The sequence below is a fragment of the Astatotilapia calliptera genome, chromosome 18 (genome assembly GCF_900246225.1).
Source record: "Astatotilapia calliptera chromosome 18, fAstCal1.2, whole genome shotgun sequence".
Lineage (NCBI taxonomy): Eukaryota > Metazoa > Chordata > Actinopteri > Cichliformes > Cichlidae > Astatotilapia > Astatotilapia calliptera.
The window spans coordinates 11,191,542-11,216,564 of record NC_039319.1 but is presented as its reverse complement, the minus strand read 5'-3'; the positions used below and the strand labels follow the sequence as shown (position 1 = coordinate 11,216,564).

Below are 25,023 nucleotides of genomic sequence, written 5' to 3'. Positions count from 1 at the left end.
AATATTTTCAGGAAAATAGTTTTAGCACTTTAATAGGAAGAGGAGAGAAAACAATTTGCCACTGCATTCGTTAAGAGTGGAAACACCCACATAAACCTTTATATGCCCATATAGCATTAGCACTCAAGAAGCCAAAGCAACCTTGTCTGTTTCACTTCTGGTATAGCCTTATCATACAATATCATACAATAAATGTAGCAAGAGAAAATTTGTGATGATTTTACTGGAAAAATGACTGATGCCTCTCCGGAGACTGCTTATGTTGATTTACTTTCTCTATCTACCATATATTATTTACAAAGAAAACCTAGGCCTTAATGAGCACTAATTAAACACTGGAGACTAGGAGATGACTGGCAGAAAACATCGCAGCATGTGACAGACATCTGGTGGAAGATAAGTGAGCAGGCGTTGGCAGAGCTGGGAAGAACCTTACATTGGAAGCAGAGTAATGCTGGGGTCGTGTGAACCTGCACTTGAACCTGACTTTCAAACTCTGTCAATCAAGCTGGCTACAGCTGTCATGGTTCACAGGGCATGGGCTTAGAGGATTGGGAGTGTGTGTATGTGTGTGTACTGTATGTAAAAGACTGGATAAGAGCCAGTAAGTCGGTGTGCTTGTTTTGTGTGCAAGCATGTTTGCAGTTTGTGCTGGCTTCTGTGGCTATGTGAAGAGCAAGCTCGCATTTACAGTGTCAGCAATAGAGATTCTGTAACAAAAAAACTAACAAGAAAAAACTGCAAAACACAAAGCTGTGTTTAAGTCACAGTGAGACACAGTGCTTTGAACAATATATCTCCTTCCAGCTATTCACTTTGTCGTGTGTCAGTGAAACTTTGTAAAATGTAAAATTTGAATTTTTTAAAAAGCATAAATATCAAAAATCCTTTTATTAATCACCCTTTATTAATAACCTAAAAAGTAACAACTCTATCAGTATTTCTTTCAGATACACTGTGCTGTAACTGTACACAACAACTAATAAGGACTTTTTATGTTTTCTATAGCTTGATAATGATAAATGGTCACTCAAGCTCGTTAACCCGCTATACTTAGATTTTTACGTACTGTATATACCTGTAGGTTGGGTATTATTTAAATGCAATTAGTGCACAGTTAAATCTTGGGCCATGGCAGCAAGGTCTGACACACTCTGAGGGCAACCTCCTACAAGGGAGGGAAAGAGAAATTATGCAAAGAAGGTGATTTTGGTTTCTGGAAAATTTCCATGTAAAAATTCTTCAGGACGAAAAAGTATAAAATTGAACAAGCCATGGTAAGAACCCAGCGACTAAGCTGATTCACAGAGCATGGGTTTTCTGTGCAGTAGTTTTAAAATAAGTCACTTCTCAGTCCTGTTAAGGGTGACATCCTAGAACACAACTAGCAGCTCTACAATATTATCAGCACAAAATACCACACTGCAGAGCAAAACTGCTAAGCATTTCCCAAATCAGATACACTGTGATGTTATGAACTTGCAAAACATTCTCCAATCAAGGTCAAACTACTGCCATTTGTCAGCAGCACAGGCTTCAATTGTAGAATATGGGAGATGGATTAAACTAAGACTTAAGGAAAAAATCTATAGTGCTACAAACACTGATATAAACTGAGAAACTTGAAAGAAAGATCTGCAGAGACAGTAAAAAGGCTATCTTTTGCATAGAATGATATTCAAATGTCAGTTCTAGTTTAAATGAGGGAGGGAAATGTGTAGGCACATTATACAGGAGATAACGTGGCATAATGTCATTACTCTGCTTTTCCCCAATTCCTGTGTGCAGCTCTTTGAGACACAAACTGATAGATATCCTCTGGGTTTAGATCTTCTTTATGCAGTTCAATGGGGTGTGGTAACCATCATGTGATGGCACTGGGGAAGAGCTACAAATTTAGTCTTCTTTTAAGTGCAAGATACAGTTGAAATGTGGGATACAGTACTTTTATGCACTTAGGATTCCCACAAGGGGAGGGAGATGTAAAGTTTTTCTGTGGCTTGAGGGGAACATTTGGGAGTGTAAAATAACAGTAAAATGTTTCATACCTTATCTAAACCTATTATTCTTTTTATTAAAATTGCCTTTGAATAACTCCCATGTCTACCTCAGAGGAACTGTTCAGGATAAAATAATTTTTGGTCTTTGAAAATTTGGTTTGGTTTAAAATTTGTCAGCATAAAAAGTCAGTGGGGGATAAAGGATCTCTTTTTAATTTCTGAAAGCCTGCAGTTATGTCAACACAACTCTTATGTGTTACAAAGCTTGTGTTTTACACTGATCTGCACTAGATCTGTTGATAGAAAAACTAGCATATCATGTCTATTCTAAGTTTAAAACTGGCTTATTACACAAAAGTTACGCAAGTACAGCCCATAATCCTAGCCAAGGCATGCCATCTGCAATCTTGTATTCACCCACAACAACTGTAATCTATTCATGCTTTTGCAGTATCTGCCAGTTGGTTGCATATCTAACTAAACCAACCGATGCAGCCACAGCATTACTCTACTACAGATGGCAAAGTAAAATATTCATTTTTATCAAGATGTCATAATGGTCAGTTGTTACAAATTAAACCTATTCAAAATGGAAATACATCCCAGTGAGACCTACCAGTCAAACCACAGCATTGAAAATAAAATGAAAATACAGGTGCATTCTGAAAGCAATCACATTCAACCATTAACAAAACATATGACCAAGCAACTGCAATGTCTTGGAAAATGATTGTGGCATTTCAGCAATATCTCTTGGTTGATCTATATTCAGCCAGTCTATGGTCATTCTAAAGATTCACGACTGACATCAGTCAAAGAAAAAGCACAACGTCTTCTTTTAATGCTTTTTTCTTTGTTGTGTCATGAAATTTCTCTGTCAGTAAGAAGGCTGTTTAATGGACCTCAGACCTTTTACTTTGATTAAATGAACATTTCAGACAAATACTCACACAAGAGAAGAAAATCTGCATCTTTGCTAACACTAAACACAGCTACACTAACTACACTAAACACAAGTATAATGATTGTACAATTCCCAACCAACAGTCAACTTAGAAAGTGCTATAGTCTTTCATGGCTAAGATATCAAGTTTTAATACTAGATATGTGAGAGTGCTGCTTTTCCTCACCCCTTCCACCTAGTCTCATGTCTGCCACACCCACATCACCTTGCTCCCAGTTTTCCCATTAGCCTGTCTATTTCCATTCATCACTCTGGCATAGTGTACAATATATTCAAGATTCTCTGTCTCTCCAAATGTACTCTTCCCAGGTTGTCTTTGGATGTTCAATCAAGCATTCCAGCCTTGTTTTGTCCTGTTTACTTTATTGCCTTCTGAGATTTCTTGCCTTACTTACAGTCTTTATTCTGTTCTCACCCTCCTGTTTTGTTTGCTTGATCCTTTTTTCCCCAATTAACCCATAATCAACTTTTCCTGACTTGCTTTGGTGTGCATTTGGGATGTCCTCACTGCCTTCCCAACATTGGACTGTGACAGGAACTTTAAAAAGACTAACAAAAATTGACACAAACAAATAAATGAATAGCAGGCGGAAGACAAATCAATATTTTATTTACAAAATTGCACTTGCAAGATAACAGGGGGTGTTTAAATCCTTTCATACACAGGACAGTGTTCATCTAAACGCATCTAAAGGCGCTTTATCTACTAAGGTGATTTTGTTCATACAACAGAGCAAAACCCACAGATTTTCTCTATGTTCTGTCTCACCTAAAAAGAACCTCATGTTTAGCAATCTGTGATCCTGAAGTGATCTTACACAGTATCCATCATGAGGCAACCGTAGCCATGTTGTTGACAGTTGCTAATTTTAATGTTACTTTGAGACCGTTCTGTGTAAAATGGGAAATGAAGGAGAACGAAACAGTGATGCTCAAAGAAAGAAATAAAGGAGAAAAGGTGAAAAAATCTAGAGCGTGACATGGAGAATACGAGAAATAGCACATTAGCACTTATAGATTAGATGCCTCTCGTTCCCAGGCCCCACTGCAGCCCTGCAGATGTGCAGCGGTGACCGCGCAACCTGCCGGTAGCGGTCATGTCTTAATTAACAAGCAGACATCTGATCAATAAGTGAGGAAAGATGGAGAGGGAGACGAGAAAGGTGGGCCCGCTTGCATGGTTCAAGGTTTTTGTTTTCTGTTGATGTGGAATAACATTAGAAATCAATAGCACAGCTAGCAGTGCCGCACTCTCTGACTCTCTATTCAGAAAAGGTGAAAAGGAGAACTCCATTTCAATTCTTTTCCCTTTTACCCATCTCCTTTCTGTCACAATAAATCATTACAGGGGATGATTTGTGACAGTATTGGTACATTTTGAATCAAAGCACTGTTGAGGCATTTTATAAACAACTCGTAGATTATTAAAGGAGAAATCTACTCCTTTTCTTGGCTGCCCTAAGAGGTAAACTCAAGGTTCCTCACTTTTGTAATGTGAATCTGCTAAGATATGCCATCTGCATGCCTTTTATAAATGAACCAAATAGGAAAAGCTGCCGTTTTCTTTTTTAAAGCACATTGTCAGTTTATTTGTGATAGCTACTACAGCTGTATGGATGAACGCACATTCAGTGAAAAATCATAAGATTTTAGTGATAGAGATGTGATGTATAGCAGTTTAGGCAAAACATGATATTTGAATGTCTATAAACTTCTTGTTAGTAATCATGATTGACTACAAATGATCTCTTTGACAGCATAAAAAGGATTTGCTTAACAGCAATAATTGAACTGACCGATACTGAAAATAGTGGGAAAGTAACTTATTGATATCTTAGAAGGATAATTATTAATTGCATTCTAGTTGTGTGCTGAGTCGTTGAGACACCTGTCTAGTGCACTGGGAGGACAAGTTGGGAAGACATTTCTAAACCGATGCTGATTCCACAACCATCAGCTCTAACAACTAATGCAAGTTAATTGGATGTGTAACAAACTGTGACTGTTAGATTAGAAGAAACTGATTAGGATGTTTAGGAACAACCCAGGAACCACCAAGGTTCAAGACTGCCATGAACTGAAAACTGCTGGATCACTGTACACAGTAAAATGAGTTTTACATTGCCATGGACGGAGAGGCTGCTGATCAAAAAAAGGAGTCCATCTGCTAAATCGACAGCATCGAGCTTGCCTGAAATTTGAAGCTGTCCACATAGAGAAACCAAACGCTTTTCATTGCTCTGAAATCCTTCCTCTTGGGCATGAAGCTGTCAGATTTAAAGACATTCAGTAGGAAGCGGACTGAGCTGCCTTTAGTACGACAAGTTATGACGTGGCAACTTCTCAACATCTTCAACTTCCCCTCAAACCAACAGGCAAATGGCTGAAACTTGGACACAGTTGGGGGTTCCAACAGGACAATGATTCCAAACACATATCAAGACTGGTTTTGGAATGGATACAACAAGCTTATGCTGGCTTATTATTACTATTACTGCTGTTATTGTGGAATTTGTGTCTCATTTTATTTTCATTTCTGTAAAAAAACAAAAAACCTTTTGTCACTCATTTCCTGTCTCCAGCCATTTCATTTCGCATTCACCTCAGTTCCTATTGTATTCCTGCCGAACCTAGCAACTGGTCTGTACTTTTGGCTGTTCTAAACCATTTGAAGTGAGTAAGGGGTTACATACGCACTCTATATTTTATCAAAAAAAAAAAAAAAATCGTAAAAAGCCCCAAATTATCATGACATGCAATAAACAAAAAAAGGAAAATTATCATTACTATGTTATGTTTGTGGGTTTTGAAAATGACATTTTTTGGATAAATCCACACCAACAATTTGTGTTTACACTAAAAAGGATATTGAAAGACAGTGTGTCACTGCAAAATATGTACATCCAAATCCTAACTTATAGATCACCGTGAAAAAATAATTTAATATTTATGTTCAGAGCAATAACATCACATTTACAAACACTTCAGGATGTAACTTGAGACTAAATATTCTGGTGTGTGTGTGTGTGTGTGTGTGTGTGCGTGTGTGTGTGCGTGTGTGTGGTAGAGAGAGACTGTGTGTATACGTCAGTTAAAGTTTATCAGTGTTTGTGGAGTATTCTGGGAATTCTTGGACAGGATGGCCATTCTGTGATAAGGCTTTCACATTTGGTTGTAGCCAGAAGGCTGCTGAGGCTGGTGGGAACTCTAATCAGTCTCTCCCCACCTGCCTCCATCACCCTCTTTCATGTGAGTTACTGATCCACCTCTGGACAAAAATCGTATGTTTATTTTCTTTTCTTTCTCAGTGCAAACTTTTGGTCAAAAATTGAATTTGATGCCCAGGGGCAAGGTGGAAAATTGGGAAAAATAGCTTATTTTCCTCACATTCAACCTTTTGCTACTCTTTCTAATGAATGGCAGAATAAGATATCTGTGGGAGATGCTATTCTGTGCTGTGGAGCAATCTCTGCAATTTAAAACTCATCAATTCATGTTTACACAAAAAAGAATGAATATTGAAAGACTATGTTTACTGCAAAATATGTACATTCATTGGCCACTTTGTTAGGTACGCCTGTTAGTCATCTAGGATGTAGACACATCAAGATGACCTGCTGAAGTTCACACCTGGTATCAGAATAGAAAAAACTGTGATAGGAGTGACTTTCAATGTGGCATGGGTATTGTTCCAAATGGGCTGGTGCAAATATTTCAGAAAGTGATGGTCTACTTGGTTTTTCCCACACAACCATATCAAGGGTTAACAGAGAATGGTCCATTATCCAGTGAGAGACAGTTCTCTGGATGAAAATACTTTTTTGATGCCTGAGGTCAGAGGAAAATAACCAAAATGTTCAAGTTCACAAGAAACAGTAACTCAAATATACACACATTACAACCAAAGTATGAGGAAGAGCATCTCTGAACTCATAACACAGTCTTGAAGCAGTTGGGTTACAGCAGTAGAAGACCACAGCGAAGGCCACTCCTGCCAAATAAGAACAGTAATCTGATACTACAATTTGCACAAAGAATGGAAAAATGTTGCCTGAAGAGCTTCATATTTATTTTCAGTTGGTACGGTCAGAAGTTGGAGTAAAAAACACAAATGCATGGATCGATCTTGCCTTGTGTCCACAATTCAGGACCAAAGTCTCTGAGGAATACTTCCAGCAGCTTGTTTAATGAAAGTCATGAAAGGTTAATAATAATAATGGATTGGATTTATATAGCGCTTTTCAAGGCACCCAAAGCACTTTACAATGCCACTATTCATTCACTCTCACATTCACACACTGGTGGAGGCAAGCTACGGTTGTAGCCACAGCTGCCCTGGGGCAGGCTGACAGAAGCGAGGCTGCCATATCGCGCCATCGGCCCCTCTGGCCAACACCAGTAGGCAAGTAGGGCAAAGTGTCTTGCCCAAGGACACAACGACCAGGACAGAGAGCCCCGGGATCGAACCGGCGACCTTCCGGTTACAGATACGCTTCCCAACCCCCTGAGCCACGGTCGCCCGTTAAAGATGTTTTGATGCTAAAAAGGTGTCTCACTGGTACTAGTATCATGTACTCCATAAAGATCATGGTGAATGTATTGTATATCTGTCTTATGCCTGCCTCATATTTTTATTTTTCCTTAGTTTTGCATTTGTATTGGCTCAGTGTCACTACAGGTAGCATAAGGTGACACCTGACCTTACAGAGGTTGCACAGGTATTCCAAATTCATGATGGCACATGATCATGATGCTGTTGGCAGAAGTTTTGCTGCGTCTCCCAGCACAGTCTCAAGAGCATGGAGGAGATTCCAGGAGACAGGCAACTATTCTTGGAGAGCTCCGAGTGCAAGAGCATCATAATATGGCCTCCAGCAGGCCACTGGTGTGAATGTATCTGACCAAACAATCAGAAACAGACTTCATGAGGGTGCCTTGAGGCGGTTGGTGGGCTAGTGGGCCTTGTGCTCACCAACTCAACCGGCATGTCCATGAAGGGATGTAAAGACCTCTACAGACTCGGCAACAGCGCCCGAACTGCAATTAGGTACTGAGATGAAATCCTTCGACCTACTGTCAGACTCAGTGTTGGTGCAGTGGGTCCTGGGTTCCTTCTGGCTCATAACCATGACCGGGAGTGGTAATTGTAGTCAGAGTATGCAGGCAGTTCCTGGAGAATGAAGGATTTGATACCACTGACACAGGCAGGTTGCACCTCAGACTGTCCAGAAGTTCAATTGATGCCCTGATCCAGATCTGGGAGGAGATCCTGACAGGATGCATTCATCGTCTCATTAGGAGCATTTCCCAACATTGTCAGGCTTACATATAAGCATGTGGAGGCCTTACAAACTACTGAGTAACATTTTGAGCAATTAAAATGAAATTTCCGAAAAAGAACAAGCCTGCAGAACCATTTTTTTACTGTGAGGTTTTGGTGTTTGTTAATTCAATCATCTGTAGTTTGATAGTTTTCAATTCCATCAAACGATGTAGCATCCTTTCTTTTCTAACACATTACACAGCCCATATTAGTATACATATCCAGCATGTTTTTCTTCCAAGTGAGATCAGATGTGTATTCAAAATGTTCCTTTAATCTTTTGAGCAGTGTAATAATAAGAATATTAGAGACCTGTGAAACTGTTACTTCTGAAACAAAAAGTGTTGCTCGCTCAAATAGGAAACCTCATTGACACAACATAAATCTACTCGTTATTAAAGAAGGCAAGGCTAAATTTGGAACAACAGCCTGGTAATTGTAAATGTATTCACGTTTCACTGATGTGTCCCTGATGATTACCATTTAATCAGCTGCAAATGCTCTTAATTACAAGATTAGTCTCCTACCAATTAGCCAATGTGCTAATGGTTCTAATCTGCCATTGAAGTTGACTGAATTCTAATTAGGGACTAACTGTTTTAATTCACCTAGGGCCCATCTGATGGGTCATTACCAACCTAGTTACCCTCCTATAAACTCACTGCAGAAAGCAGCACAGGTCCCATTTGGAGAGCAGCTGTGGAGGCTTTATGATCATCATGTGGGTGATTTCCATGCATCATGAAATGACAGTGTTTCCATTTCCTTTCCTCACAGAGGCATTCTGATGACTCACTGAAAAAAAAAAACGCTATTATTCTCTGTAATATCACACTTTATGTAAATTAAACGCGCACCATAAGTTCCCTTGATTTTACTAAACAAAGCATGGTTGTTTAAATATAGGAAAAAGAGGGATTGACTCTTGTTGAAGAGTATTGAAATTAAAATATGTCAAATATGGTTATAGGCTTGAAAAAGAGCTCAGCACCAAATGCCTTTTTTAGGTGCCAGTGGACAGAATGGCAAAATTAATTAAACAGATCTTTTGGACAATTACCCAAAAATAATGGATGTTCATAATCAGAAAACAATTCTACTGATAAAAATATCAGTAGCTCTCATTGCCATCTCTCGCCACATTTATGGTTACATTGTTTTCTACAATTGCTCCACATCTGCAAGGTGCTTTGTAACCCAACTCTTCCCCAGCTCCTCCCTCTCATGACATCATCTAAGTTACAGCAAATATTGTTGAGTTTATGCTCTTCTCATCTTGGGATATTTTGTAGGTATACAACCTAACAGATAGCAAGTTGTGCACTAAATATAGCCATCACACCAAACACCAATTCAGGCATTTATTTTTCTGACAGTAATGGTCTTGACTGGCTATTGACTGCACGGCCAGAAGATTTTCAAAGCAAACACTTAACTGAAGTAAGTAAGGTAACTCTTGATCTACAGCTTGACTCAATGATTATTTCTTAATCCTCCAGCCATTCGTCTGTCAAGTTATTTTTCTGATAAATAATTAAGAAATTTAGTATCAGCTCAGTCTGCTCCTTCTCCCAAAATTCTGGTCAAATTAAATAAAAAGGCTGCATTGAACTTAGCCTTTGCAAACTAAACACTTGTGAAAGTTTAAAAGGTTACTATAAGAGTCAGCGTCCTATCTTTCTGAATTACACTGTAAAAAAAAAATCCTAATATAAAAGTATTTTACTGTGTATTTTACAGTTTTGTACTGTTCTTCTAGAATATCGTTACATTTACATCAATAGACTTTGATTTCACATTTCAAATGTAAATGCAATGGGGAAGGCTTTAGGACCCAGGGGACCCAAGTAGCAGCAGGTGCTCGTCGTTTCATTTGTACTGATGAGCGGCTGTGAACAATTGTTGTGTGAGTAGGTGAAGAGCCTGAGAAGTTTTAATTGTCTTCTACACAAACGGTTGTTTTAAACCTCTACAGCAGAGTTTCGAGGTACAGGCTGTTTTTCTTTCAGTGCTTTTTTAAAAAATTCGTTGAAATGTATTTGATGTTTATTGTATTTCATGTTTCTAGTAGTGATTTTAGAAGACAAGCCAGGTGTGCAGCAAACACAATTGTCTGCTGGAGGTATGTTAACTTAATACATTTGACATTTAAAAAAAAAAAAAAAAAAAAAAAGTATATTTATGCACTACAATCTAATTTATATTGTACTGCCTTCTGCAGGACAGGCTGCACATGTGAATTTGTCACTGTTTTTTTTCCTCCTTCTCTTTTTCTTTGCGTTTTTCTCCCAAGTTGGTTTTAGAGTAGGGTCACCTTTTAAAACTATTTGTTTTTTATGCTGGGTTTGTTTTTATTTCTACTGGGCTGGTGCAATATTAGTCGGGCAATGTGCAATCCCGGAGCTGGGCTCTTACCTTAGGGGAATTAGGTCTTTTAGAGGTGCTCCGTGTGGATTTGCAGTGAATAAGTTTTATTAAGAGTGATTTTAGTGGCACCAATTATTGCCTGAACTAAAACACAGTGCATGCGATAAGTGTTCTGTTGGGCTCGTATTTATTTGGGGTGGATTTGTTTCTTTTAAAGCAGCGAGCATCTGGGACCACCGGGGTAGAGCAAGCCCTCAGGTGATAGTTGCATTGCTGGCACCCATACGGAAAAGAAATGGTAAAAACTGTGAATACAGAAAGAAATAGTAAAAAATGTGATTACTCATGAAAGTGGCCACTTTCTCATTACTTTCATATATTGTTTTAGTAAGTATCCAAAACATACAAGTTTCATTATATAATTTTTCAAGGGACCTTATATCTGTTTTCACTCTTATATGCTTTTCATACAAGTTTCACACAAGACAGATACAAACTTTATAAGATTTATATATATCTTTTCCATATGGGCAGGTTGCACCAATAAAACTATATTGTGGTCGTTAGTGACCTTCCCCATTTTGATGTTTTAGGCCTTTTGCAAACCCTTTGTTTTCTTTTAAAATAATAAATTTTAACGTATCTGACTGATATCGACCCTCTTGTCCCGTTTATTCTGGGCTCGTTTCTGTAAGAGCTTTGGTCCTGAAAGTTTGCATGAGTAGTATAGAGGCCCTTAGCAGTTACTCGGTGGCTTTTACTCGCTACATAAATTAACGTAAAATCACTGTAATGTAATAAAACATAATTTTCTTTTTTTTTATGTATTTGTCTGTACATATGCATATTTAGATTGTTAAAATACATTCACAAATGTATCATGATTTCACAAATATTTGTCCGTTATTTGAAAATGTAATGCTATGGAAAAATGCATAAAATGATTCTTATAAACTTTTTTTACATCAAATAATTATTATTATTATCATTATTGCTATTTAGGGCAATCGTGGCTCAAGAGTTGGCAGTTCGCCTTGTAATCAGAAGGTTGCCGGTTCGAGCCCCGGCTCCGACACTCTTGGTCATTGTGTCCTTGGGCAAGACACTTCACCTACCGCCTACTGATATTGGCCAGAGGGGAATTATAAAGTGGAATTGTAAAGCGCTTTGAGGGTCTCAAAATGCGCGATATGAATGGAATCCATTAATTTGTTCCTAATTTAATGTTTAAAAGCACTTGAAAAAGGCAAAATCCCATGTAAAATTAGGGCAACAAATTGTATTTTCATTACTGGAAATAACCGTATTTTTGAGTTATTTTCTGTTATTTTACGGTATTATTTTGGCGCCCCAGCTGCCGGAATATTACTGTTTTTGTTTTTTTTGTTTTTTTTTTAAAGATGTTTTTTCTAACAGTGTACCTTTGTACCAATTTCTTTCATTAGGAAGCCTGCTTATCAACATGAATCCAGTCTTTCAATCATTCATCTCACTTCATATCTGGACAGTGGGGGACAAAATGTAAAGTACTGTCTCCAGGCAATTTTTTTTTCAAGTGGTTTCTGCACACAGGATGATTGCAGACACTCAATGATGCCAGTGGTTTCACAGTCAGGTGATTGTAACTGACTGATACAAACAGTGAACATTAACAACAATACAAGCCAGTAGTATTGTTAGACCTACAAGTCAAAATCATTTGTCATTCATTCAGTAGCACTGAACATAAACACAAATATGCAACTACAACAACCTATTAAGGTGTGTGTGTGTGTGTGTGTGTGTGTGTGTGTGTGTGTGTGTGTGTGTGTGTGTGTGTGTGCATGCATGCATGCATATATATGATAAGCTCATAGTTTTTGTTCAAACAGAATGATTTAGGGGGAAAACAACTTTTACGTGCTTGTAACTGTTTACTTATCCATTTGAAAAAGCCCTAAATTAGCTATCTTTTCTGTGGCTTTCAAAAATATTGAGACCTATCAAACACTCTGCAGTACTTTCTGAAAACCTGACAGTTTTGTAGATGGAAATTTACGTAGTTTAAAAAAAATCAATAGCTCATAATGATGACATGGAAAGATGATTTTAAATTTTTGCAGATGTAATTGACAATAATGGACACTGCCAGCCAGGACTGATTTTAACTGACACAAGGTCCAAGAAACTCTCTGCAGACCTTTCTGTTAAAACTGTGACACGGTGTGGATCAGCAGTGTAAAATCATTTCTAAAGTTTCAGTTTCCATAAATCTGTCATCTCAGTGACTCTGAAATAAGGGAGGTTTGGAATGACCAGACCTTTTTATGGAGTTGGTTGTCAACCAACTCTGCCGTTGTTCATCAGTCAAACCTTTATACTAGAAATGCTAAATATAATGAACCAAGAAACACATGAAAGCTCACATCTGAGTTGACAAACAGAATTTAAAGTAAAATATAAAGGAAAAGATTCTATGTCCTGATTAGACAGACTGTTCTGAACCCTGCTGTCGAATACTATGTCTGTTGAACAGCCTAAGGGCAAATACCTTTACAGTGAAACATGGTGGTGAACCTCAATAGCAAGGACAGGGAGAATGCTCAGATGTGCCACGGGAATGAAATCAGCCACAAATCAAAGAGTCCAAAGACTACTACTACTTCTTCATCGTGGCTAAGTTGTTTAGACTGGGAGTAAAATATTGACCCCCAAAATGCTCATCTTTGCAAGTCCATCTTAATAAAGCAGGTAAAAATCTGCTCAACGTGGAAAAAAACAGCTGAAGTGCATAAATGCTAAGAATCTGAATACTTTCTGAGGAAACTATTACTACTGAACATTACCATATGTAAAAGAGCTTACCTGCCCTGCACTTTGATGTCAGAGATTGCGTAGAAGTATCTAGATAGGTTGTTCTCATCTACCATGGTGGCTCCAGTGGCTGGCTTCAGCAGCCTAATCCTTAGATCAGTGATTGTGAAGAAGTCTCTCAGGTTCTTGGTGGTATCCAACTGGCCATATAGTGAGGCCATGTTGTGTAGTCGAGGCCCAGCAAACAATGCAAAGCGGTCCTTTATCTCAAAACGTACTGTCTTGTCATTCTTCCACACGTACCCTCTAGAGTAGTCCTCGGTACAAATGATGTCCAGCAAGGTCTGCTGGGTGAGGTCATTCGCTGTCTTGGGCTCCATGGTGAAAGCGTCCAGGCAGTCAGTGGCGTAGAACTGGTAAGGGGTCCAGGTCCGGCCGTAGTCGAGTGATTTTTCCAGGACCATCTGTTCTGGTCGGCCTGACTCGAATGTGAGTACGATGTCATCAGTCAACTCAATTGTCTTGTTCCATGACAGCGTGATGTTGACCTGCAGAGGCTTTGGGTATTTCTTCCATGACGTTGATTGCCAAAAAGTTGTCGGGTTGCGACCCTCAATGTCAAACATCAACTCTGGAGGATGAGCCAGCTCCTCAGTGGCAGCATCACATTCATTGTTGCACATATAAGGATTCTCCTATAAAAAAACAAAAAAAGATACAAGTATCGATTAACATGTTTGTTTTTGCCCCATTCTGTATGTGATGCAATCCAGTATTTAAAAGTATATTCTTAAAAATGTATTACTTTAAAAATGCCCATTGAGCGATGATGTGAGCTCTTTAACATGTGCAAGAAAACTTCAGAATCTGTAATAATTTTAGTGAAAAGCACAAGACAACTGTAGCATAAAAATGAATGCAACATCAAATTTACCAAAAGAAAGTTAAAACTGCACGACCTATTCATGAGAGTGAATTAAGATTTCACAATTTGCTGACAAGCGTTCAGTGTGCAAGGTATGTTGAAAATGCACTTCTTTATACACTGCTTCCCTTTTAACACCTGTACAATCTATCAGGGAGCAACTCCCTCAGCTAAACAGGCAGGCAGGCAATGATCAAAGCAGCAGTAAAACATTAGAAATGCAGCCAATACTGAAACATTTTAACGTGCCAGTTTACCTTTGCACAGAAATTGTTTTCTACTATGTACTTGACAGTTTAAAAGCTGCCCTTTGTGGTTTTAGAAAAGAAAGCTTGGCAAGTGACTTGTCAAAACGGTAGGTAAATATTTAGTTTTTCATAAAGTATTCAGTAGAAATGCCACAACTTACAAAACAGTTATAAGGCAACATTGAGCAATATTCTCATCCAAAAATATCCCACAGGTTGAGGTACTTTAACTTGAAAAGTTATTTACTTTTACATTGCCTTGTTGGCTCACGATCCCACTGCTGTACTCAGTAACATTCTATCACATTCAGGGCCAATGTGTATTTTATAATCTGCTCCAGGAGACAGTGACCCTCTCACTAAGATGACACTGTGGATGCCATATTCTAGCTGCACGAATTCCCTGCCTAAACTGCCACCCAAATTGCTTTCGTAATTGATATTCCTGTGTTGTATTTCAGGTGAGATGGGAATGGAATCCTGATGAGTGTTTCTTATGAAACACGCAAAGGGACATGCATTTTTCATAGGCCTGTGTCTGCTCTGTACCATAGTGAGTCTGGATGTTTGAGTGAGCATGTTTGTGAGAGGAAAAGAGGAGCTCTTGATGTCTGTGTGTTTGTTTGTGAGTGAGAGGGATAGAGAGCTCTGAATGTGTTTGTTTGTGTGTGTGTATGTATTTGTGTGTGTGTGTGTGTGTGTGTGTGTGTGTGTGTGTGTGTGTGTGTGTGTGTGTGTGTGTGTGTGTGTGTGTGTGTGTGTGTGTGTGTGTGGATGGCAAAGAGAGGAGCAGAGAGAGCTGAAACAGGCCCAGAGAGCAGAAGACACACTCCAATTGACATTCCTCTCACCTCTGCTGCAGGAACAATGAGGTTAAGTGCTGAAGAGATTCAGATCAACTGTAAAGCGGTTCGATAATCAGCAATCATCCAACACTCTACACGCAAAATTATCTAAAGGTGAGAAAAGTGCTATCTGCAACATTAGTCACTTATCTCTCCAATATTGTAGTGCATTCAACCCAGACTGCCACTTTCTCTGAAGATCACTGCCAGGAATACTGATAAGCAGACGCTATTATATTTCATTTGAAAAGACCAGTAGCTGCTTTTTGTTTTTGAGTAAGTGCATCAAATATCTCCTCCCCAAAGAGGGAAAAAAAAAGTGATGCTTTATTTTCTTCACAGGAAAATGTATGGATGACTTCCCTGCTTTAGATATAGCTCTCCAGAGACCGCATTATTTCCTGTGAGACTATGATATGTTATCAGTTCCTTACTCCTCAGCTAAAAGTGATAACTATTTGATGACAAGACTGAAAGATTGTGGGTCACTAGGCCTGCTCAGCTGACTCAAAGGAGCATTGCATGATCCAATTAGGAGGGTAATAAGGGTTATGCTGCCACCACAGATTGTAAGAATAAGAGAGAGTGGGAGGGAAAGTGAATGTAACCTTTTTTAAAGCAAGACTTCAGCTGCTAAAAGTATTCTCCTCTCACGCCCATGCACACCCACACACATACAAAGCTAACACAAAAGCTTGAAAGGCCGGGCTGTAGAAACACAGAGAAAGAGAGATTTGAAGGAGAGAGTTGCGCAGTAATAGGCAGGTTGGTGGCTGCCTGAGTTCTGCCACAGGGACAATAAATTGTACTTGAGTCAACTGTTTACCAGTGATGTGTGCTAAGGCTCCTTATATTCCCTACTTGTGCTTGAACAGCCTTGGAGGTCTGCTCAGAGCTCAAACCTTAATGTTACCTAGAGAGAGAGGGAGGGAGAGAAATATATTGTAAGAGAGTGATTTCCCTGTTGTCATTCAAGACCATGAATTTTCACCTATATTTGATTTATTTGTTGTCATGGTTTGGTTCGGGGAGCAGTGGGGTGGCTGTTTTTGCATCTTCCGAAATGGCAGCCTTATTCACAGTCGATATGAAGAACTCCGACCACGGCGTCCGTAGCTAATGAGAAAAACAATTTCCCAGCAGAACAGTGAGAAACAGAGTGAACAGACGCTTTAAAAAGAGAGAAATTTGCTTCATCACACTAGTAGAAGTGTTGGGAGACCAGTGGAAAGCAGTCATAAATTTGATCCATAATCATTTTCTTAGTGCCTGCCTCAACTTTCAGGCCTTCGGGGAAGTGATCACTCTAACCAAACAGCCCATTCATATTTGGGAGCTGGCTAGGGACAAACCTTTCATAAAAGCCCTGTCCATCATTAATAACAAACAATAATCTAAAGTCTCTTTTCCAGTTGAACGTGAAGTGACATGTACAGTATTTAGTTTCTACCAGTAAACCCCACCATACTTCACTGCTTTCATATAGCCCAGTTTAGGTGAAATGAAAGACTTAGACAAAGGTCAGGACCTTCCATCGGATTTCCTGTGGTGGTTATTTAACAACAAAAACAGTGCCTTATGAAGATCAATACCTTCTGTGGTCATTCAAGACCAAGGCTACAGCGCTATGCCGGGGGGGAAGCTATTAAAAAACAATAAACCCTCTCAACTTGATCCTTTACCTGTGATCATAGGGGCAAGTAGTCAGCAGAGGATTTGGGGAAAAAAAACCCCTGAGTTTTGGACTAAAATGAGATATTGATCAAATGAAAAATGTGGCCAAACAAATTAACTGGTGCCACAAAAATATAATTGAAGTAATAATGGCACCACTTCTAACCAAAATGTTTCATGGTGATGATATGATTCGACTACAATATCAATTCCACTGCATGTTTGAAATACTAAAAACACATTTTTGCTAAAGCAGCATGTTGTTTTTTTTTTTTTTTTTTTTTTAAATATCACCTTATTTTAGTAGACAAGAAGATTTATTTCACATTTAACAGACAGAAAGCATTTAGACAAAACTAATTGTCAAATTAGAAGAATTATAGTAGCCAACATGTTTGCACGGTCCTTATGGTCACGTGAAAAGCAAAGTTTTCCAAGGACTCTATGCAGATTTGTGAAAAACATTCTTACTTTCAGGAATTAAGTTGCCAGGTCTCTCTTGGAAATGAGATTTGTATCTGAATGAGATTTTTTTACCTGGATAAATAAGTATTTAAAAAATAGCAGCCAGGTTCTCCTAAACAGTGCGGCTAATAAATTAATTATCAATAAGTGGGAGCACTTCTATAAAAGAGGTCTCTGCACACAGGATGATTGCAGACACACAGTGATGCCAGTGGCTTCACAGTCAGATGATTGTAACTGACTGATTGTTACAAAAAGACAGTGAACATTAACAGTGCAAGCAAGTAGTACTGTTAGACCTGCAGGTCAAAATAATTTGAAAGCTGAGTTCATATTTTTCCTTCAAACAGAATAATTTAGGTGGAAACCAACTTTTATTTGCTTGTAACTGTTTAGTTATCCATTTTAAAAAGCCCTAAATTAGCTAGCTTAATTTTCTGTGGCTTTTGAAAATACTCAGACCTATCAACCACTCTGCAATACTTTCTGAAAACCTGACAGTTTTGTAGATGGAAAAAACAGTAAAAAAAAATAATGCAGACTGCGAGTCAGGGCTGATTTTAACTGCATGAAGTCCAAGAAACTCTCTGCAGACAGAGGTTTTGATAGTTTGCTCGTCTAGAGCATTCAGCTGATGGTTGAAGAAAGAAAAAGAAAAGAATCAAAATGTTGCAATGACAAAGTCAAAGTCCAGACCTCAACTTGATTGAAATGTGGTGGTAGAGAATAAAAAAAGCTGTCCTTAAACAAAGTCCACAAATCACAATGAACTAAAGACATGTTGTAAAATAACTCCACAATGATGTAAGAGACCGAAAAACTCATACAGAAAATAATTGCTTCAACTTATCACTGCTAAGAGTGTTTCTATAAACCATTGTCTCATGGGGTAGTATACTTTGTGGTTTTTTTTTTTTTTTTTTTTTTTTTTACAGAACTGCATAGTCATGTGAAAATTTTCTTCTTCATGCAGATCTACAAATCCATATTATCACTATAATTTCTCATTAAATCTTTATCTTGCATAGTACATATAGGTTCATGTTATAGATTGATGACCTTCCTATGTATCTCACACCCACTGACATTACAGAACATACAACACTGCAAGAGCGTCTAATGGGTCATCATTCATTGGCATTGCTGACATCTCTGTTACCCTCATGGCTGCTGTGTAACGGAGCACAGTTTCTATTGATGCTAGATGATCCGTCCGGGGGCACTGCCTTAGTGAAAGAGTGAAAGGAGGCCTGAACAGCAAATGATGTCCTAATCTCTGGAGCCTATACTGTACAGCCATTTATGAGGGAGACCCACATTTTATACACACACACACACACACACACACACACACACACACACACACACACACACACACACACACACACACACGTGTGAGGCAGATGCTTAAATGAGTGACATATGGCCTGTGAGATAGACAAAGTGCAACCTCCTGTTGAGGTGCCGTTTGACAGAGGATGTGGCTCGGAAGATAAATTCTGTGGCCAGTGACAGCCACTGCTGAAGAACGGATAGAGGCAATCCAACCAATCAGTTTAGCTGACAGATTTCTGGACCTGAAGCACAGATTACATATTGAACTCAGCATAGTTTTGCACTCCAGTCATCTTCTTTAAGGCGTGCTTATTATTTCAGACTATTTTCAGACTGAACATTAACATGTTTTGGCTGGTTTACTTTGTCTGTCTATTGCTTGGAGACATATCACTTTGCATAGTAAATGTGTATTAAGTGAATTAGACTTCACTTTTTTCATGGTGATGTCTCATTTAAATTTACACACTACCCTGTGATAAATGTGTTCAATTTTAGGTGCAAAAAGAGGCTCAGAGGATATGAAGAGAGATGCAATTTGTGCACTTAAGTTTACCTTGACTAAGAAAAACAAAAGGAAGACATAATGATGACATTTATAAAGTCATATTTTTCAAGTTATTACTAAGAGTCAGACTAAATCAAACAACTTCCATGGGTTTTCATATGGAGTGTTAACCCACATTAGCACCTACATATACAAAATAATACATATCTACAATGATACTCTGTATGCATGCTTATACAAATGGAGTAGAGAACAAATTTATACAAAAAAGGAGAGAAACCACATTTTCAGTTCTAGCTAAAACTGACAACTTGATAACAATGATTCAGTAAGCATTTATGTTAAAAAACAAAAATGCAATTTCATCAGATTCAATGCAACAAAAATAAGCATATAAATGCAGCAAGCATTTTTTTCTTGCAGTGTGGGTGGCCAAAGTAAATGTGACAACCAGAAGCACTATTTGCATGATAAAATCTGAGGGGGTAAGGGAAAAAACAAGAGTTTATCTAGATTATCTAAACCGCATTATTTGGAGGTTTATAGAAAATAGCAGTGGACTTAAAATGGAAAAGTTTAAATTAGCAAGATTTTGAATAATTTTAATAGAGGTTGATAATTATTTTGATAATATAATATTATGATAATTTTCCACTCACCCACACTTTTTCTTCCCCGGTAAATCTGACTAACCTGTGGGCTTCCTGAAATACACAACAACATGACTTCTTGGTACTTTGGAGATTGTTGTAGTATAATTCTGTGGTTTCCATTCTTATTCATGAAATCTGCAACTACAATTTTTAAGATGCTTCAGTATTTGTTTATATGTACAAATTGAAGTAAAAGTGCAATATGAACCCTGGTAATATTAATCTGTGACCTGCGTGTGCCTCGCTAGTTTGTACTGAGACTTCAGTAACTTATTTGACTCAGCACCTCTGTGGCAGCAAAATCTCTCCCATTGGACCTGAGGTGTTGCTGGATTAATCAGCCCATCATCCTGCTCGGCCTTGCACCTCCTGACTTGCCGCATGACACCTGCAGACCTGTCGCTGGCCCAAACCCCCTTTATCACACAATCGGATGCCCATCCTCATTCATGGGGTGCACCAGAGGAGGAGAAACCCTGACAAATGACAGTTTGAAGATGTAACTCGGCTGCGATTCAGTGTTCAGGTAGTTGATCCAAGAAAACCAAAATGGCGATAATTTGAGCTGAAGCGCCACTCGACAAAATCAGAAGATGCCCATCAGATGTGACAATAAATTCTCAACTCTCAGGAAAACTCTCTTTTGAACTGAACTCATACTGTTCCTGGCTTTAAGTGAGGATGATACATTTGTAATGATGCACAGGCGACAGGCCAAAACGATGATATCCAGGAATGCACATGTGTATAGTGAGCACAGAGGCTGGGTGTTGATCTTTTCAGGGCTTGGTATAAATTGGACAGAAAAGACAGCTGAGATGAGCCATGGTGAGATATTGGTAGAGTCAGAGCTTTGGCAGAAACTCAATAGAGCTTTAATGACCTGCAGTCAGGGCCAGCAGTGGTTCACAACAGAGCCAGACTTTTCATTCTTCTGACCTTCAGAGGAATGAAGGACATCCGACCTGTGTGTGTGTGTGTGTGTGTGTGTGTGTGTGTGGGGTGGTGGGGGTGGGCGGGCGGGCGGGCGGGCTATCATATCATTTCTGAGGTTGGTGGGATATGGGTGTTACTGACCTGACGACACATAAGTTAAATTATATATAAAACATGTACATTTAATACACAAGACAATAGGATAGTTTAAACTAAATATTTTTAACAGTAAAATTATACTTATTATAAATTGCAGGAGCTTTACAGAGGAGATAAAAAAAAAGTTAATATAACCATTACTTAACCTCAGAGATGTGAAGTAATGAAGTACAAATACTTTGTTACTGTACTTACATAGAATTTTCAGGTATCTGTACTTTACTTGAGTATTTATTTTTCTAGCAACTTTTTACTTTCTACTCCTTACATTGCATCTGGCTAGCACTACAGAAGATACGGAAATGTGAAGGGAGGAGGATTTTTGTCAGGTAATTTTAAGGAAGCTGTAGGAAGACAGACAGGACAGGAGAGGAAGAAAAAAGGTTAGATTTAAAGGTAAGGCCTGCTCAGTAACACTCGATAAACTGCAAATTTAAAGCTTATATCTGATGTCATAATTTTAATCACATATTGGTTTTGTATAGGATGTGTTTTGATAAATTATGTATTTTCATATTGTGAAACCTCCTGCAAAACAAAGTATACTATGTCTGTGTTATTCAAATGTTGCATGAACATACTGGATAGTTTTGTGCAGGATAAGCAGGTTAGCTTGCAGTAGAATTCACAGTGGCTGTGGTGCTCGTGGTCAGATTTAGGTTTACATCAAGTGTAGCAGAGATCATTTTGCATTAAGCTGATTAATTCAAATTAACTGACTGAATTCCAACTTTATACTGTGAGTATAAACAGTATAGTGTCAGTGAAAGGGATGGACATTAGGCATGATAACTGCTCAAACTGTGTACATCTTGCTTGATTCTGATGTGTAAATCCACAATCAGCAGCACATCAGCTGATTATATCCTGCAGACTAAGAAAATCTACTGAAGCTCACAACAGAAATTACTGTGATTTTTTTTTTTTCCCCTGTGCTGAGCCACTGCACAGATATTAGGGTTCCCCCACCTTCTGAATCTCACTTTAACCCTTAACTGCATAGAAAGCAAAGAAAGAATGCCTGTATGAATGGGTGTAAATGGATGAATGAAGCAAGTTGTATAAAGCACTTTGAGTGCTCGGATAGAGTAGCACAGCACTATATAAGAACCAGTCCATTTACCAGTTACAAAAAGGTAGGAACTCAAGATGCTACATAAAGATGGCAGAAAAATATTAAATCTAACGAAGGAAAAAAAAATAACGCAGGGGAAAAAAACCCTCAAGGACACAAGGTTGGAAAAACAGACTGATATACAAAACCGAACATGGAAAACAAAAAATCTGAGAAAGAGGCTATATAAAGGTCTTATATATAGATCTTAGGCTATATATGCATTCTCAGGGGAAACTGACAATGTCACACAAGTGAAAACAATTAGGGCAGACATTACAAAAGGCAAGAAAACAAAGATAAGAACAAAAGACACCAAAGACACAAGATATAAAATATTTTCAAAATAAAACAGGAAATTAAGATTAGCCAGTCCTTAAACTCATGACAAAAAATTTAGCCCCATGACAAATGTAATAGCAAGAGTTTTTATACCCGTCAAAGATAATAAATAAGACATATACTCAATGGTTATTTGAGAAAACTGTGCAAATACACCAGTATGTTCCTCTGAGTGTCACGCATGACACCGCATACTGCAGATAAAATCTTATGCATGAGATAGTTATGCAAACAACATATCGGAGGGTGTTGTAATGTGTTATTGGTGCAGACGTTTGATCAAAACGAAAACACAAACTTCTCCCGGCGCTCGTGTTTCAATTTGCCACATGCCAAACACTCCGCCCTTTGGAACACAGCTCTTGCCAAAGGAGTCCCTTTGAGGGTTGCAGCACAGCCAGTCTGGCCTTTTAAAGTACACTGCTTGGCAAATCAAGCGCACCACGATCCAGTGCCCCAGTCTTGATTGGGATTCACAGGGTGTCAACAGACTAGGAGAAACGCACTCCACATTAATTAACACCTGGCCTCATTATCTATCCCATGTGGCAGAGTTCCAGTGGGGTATATTTAACACTGCCTTATTATCATGGGGGATGTTGGAGGTGAGCACTTGATTCTGTGTATGAAATTTGTGCATTTATATATGGAGAAGTGAATTAATGTGTTTTGTACTTGTGTATTTGTGTGGCTGATTTTGCTTGTATATGTGTATATGTGGATGTGTATGTTTATACACCCATGTGTATCTGTGTATTGCTGTGTGTGCTTTGTAGGTATCTGCTTTGTGTGGGATATATCCTCTCTTGTGTCAGAATTCAATAAAAAGCTTTAGCAATGCTATAAAGAGTGGATGTTTCAGTGATTAATAGAAGATGTTTAATTCTCTTTGGTAGATTTCTATCTCTTTGCCTACTTATATGGCACAATTTATATTTCTCTTGTCAAGACCTGTCAGACAGAACACTTAATGCAGTCAGATATTTCTGTGTAAAAAAAAAAACACCACTCAAATTTAAAAGGTTTTGATTCTGTATAAAGTAAGCAAGCGTGCAAAAGTAAATTGGACAGGCTGGACAGACTAACATAATTTTAAATAGCGGACATCATGGACATCACCAAATATTGAGTTTCTTCCCTTGAGATGCTTCTCCGGGTTTTTACTGCAACCATCTTCAGTTTCCGCTTGTTTATGAGTGCCTATCTTCATTTTTGTGTTCAGCACTAAAAACAGACTCTGCTGGGTTAAGATCAAACTATCCAATTTCTTTGCCTTGAAAAACTTATTTTTCTTTGGCAGTTTATTCTGGGTCATTATCCACTTGCACTGTGAAGTAATCAGTGATCAGTTCTACACCATCTGGCTGAATCTGAACAGACTGTATAGCCCTGTACTCTTCAAAAATCATTCTCCTATTTATATTAGCACTCACATAATAAATAAATAGTAGTAGTTTCACTGGCAGCCATACAGATCCATGATCTAACACTGTCTCCATTATGTTTGATGCTATTCTTCAGACTATGAGCTGTTTCTTTCCCTATCCATACTTTTGCCATCATTCTTGTGAAAGTACAAAGGAGTATTAGGGGCACATTAAAAAAATACTATCAATCATTTTGAGATAAAAGTTGAGATAGTGTTTACAATTGTTGTTTCAAGACAAACTGCCATAGATGCTATACCCTCTAAGTTAGTGAAATCATACTTCAGAATCAGCTTTAGTAACAAGGAAGGAAATAATTTTTCTTTTGTCACATAAACATATTGTGGTGATGAGTATAAGGATGCTGAAAAGCTGGTGCAGAAATCTGCGGCTGCGGCGGCTCAGTCAGAAAAACCACACAAACTTGGAAGAGTGGATTTGTACAAAATTAAATTTCTGTTCATGGCTAGATGCAAGGATGGTTACACCCTTGCACAATAAAGAGGAAGTATGTTTTATCACAAGACGGCTGATCAGTTTGTTCCACTATCTCTACTACACAAGGCTTTTTTGTAAAGGGTATAGCAAATATGGCAGTTTGTCTTTCTCAAAATATTATTTCAACTTTTTCCTCAAAATACAATTTTGACTATTTTCAAAATGATCAACAATACTGTTTTTTTTTTTTTTTTAATATGGCCTTATTCTATGTCATAAAGCTTGCATTCATATGTTCAAAGAATCATTTTCCACAACTGGGCACTGCCTTTAAGAGCTTTTTATAGAGTTTAAGCAGTGGTTTACACCTTTTCTAAACTGTCTGTATTTCTATTGCTGGAGGTGTCTGTCCATTGTAGATGTCATCAATGATACATCTGCCTCCTCAGGACTATTTTTGACTTGGCTAGACACTGAGATGTGGTTTCTCTTAATCAAGGGAAAAAC

General features: G+C 38.3%; 1 protein-coding gene and 1 long non-coding RNA gene across 4 annotated transcripts in view; one reads left to right on the top strand and one right to left on the bottom strand.

Annotated features, from left to right (window-relative positions):
* The window catches only part of LOC113010089 (netrin-G1-like), a 66,228-nt gene that overhangs the window by 21,692 nt on the left and 19,513 nt on the right, over positions 1 to 25,023 (bottom strand). For all 3 annotated transcript variants that reach the window (XM_026148929.1, XM_026148928.1, XM_026148930.1), the window contains exon 3: positions 13,499 to 14,142. In XM_026148929.1, coding sequence (XP_026004714.1) covers positions 13,499 to 14,142 — 644 coding nt within the window. The remainder of the gene's footprint in view (positions 1 to 13,498; positions 14,143 to 25,023) is intronic.
* Positions 10,114 to 15,576, top strand: LOC113010090 (uncharacterized). The gene is made up of 3 exons (XR_003270279.1): positions 10,114 to 10,274; positions 10,356 to 10,409; positions 15,483 to 15,576. It is a non-coding gene; the product is annotated as an uncharacterized LOC113010090 (long non-coding RNA).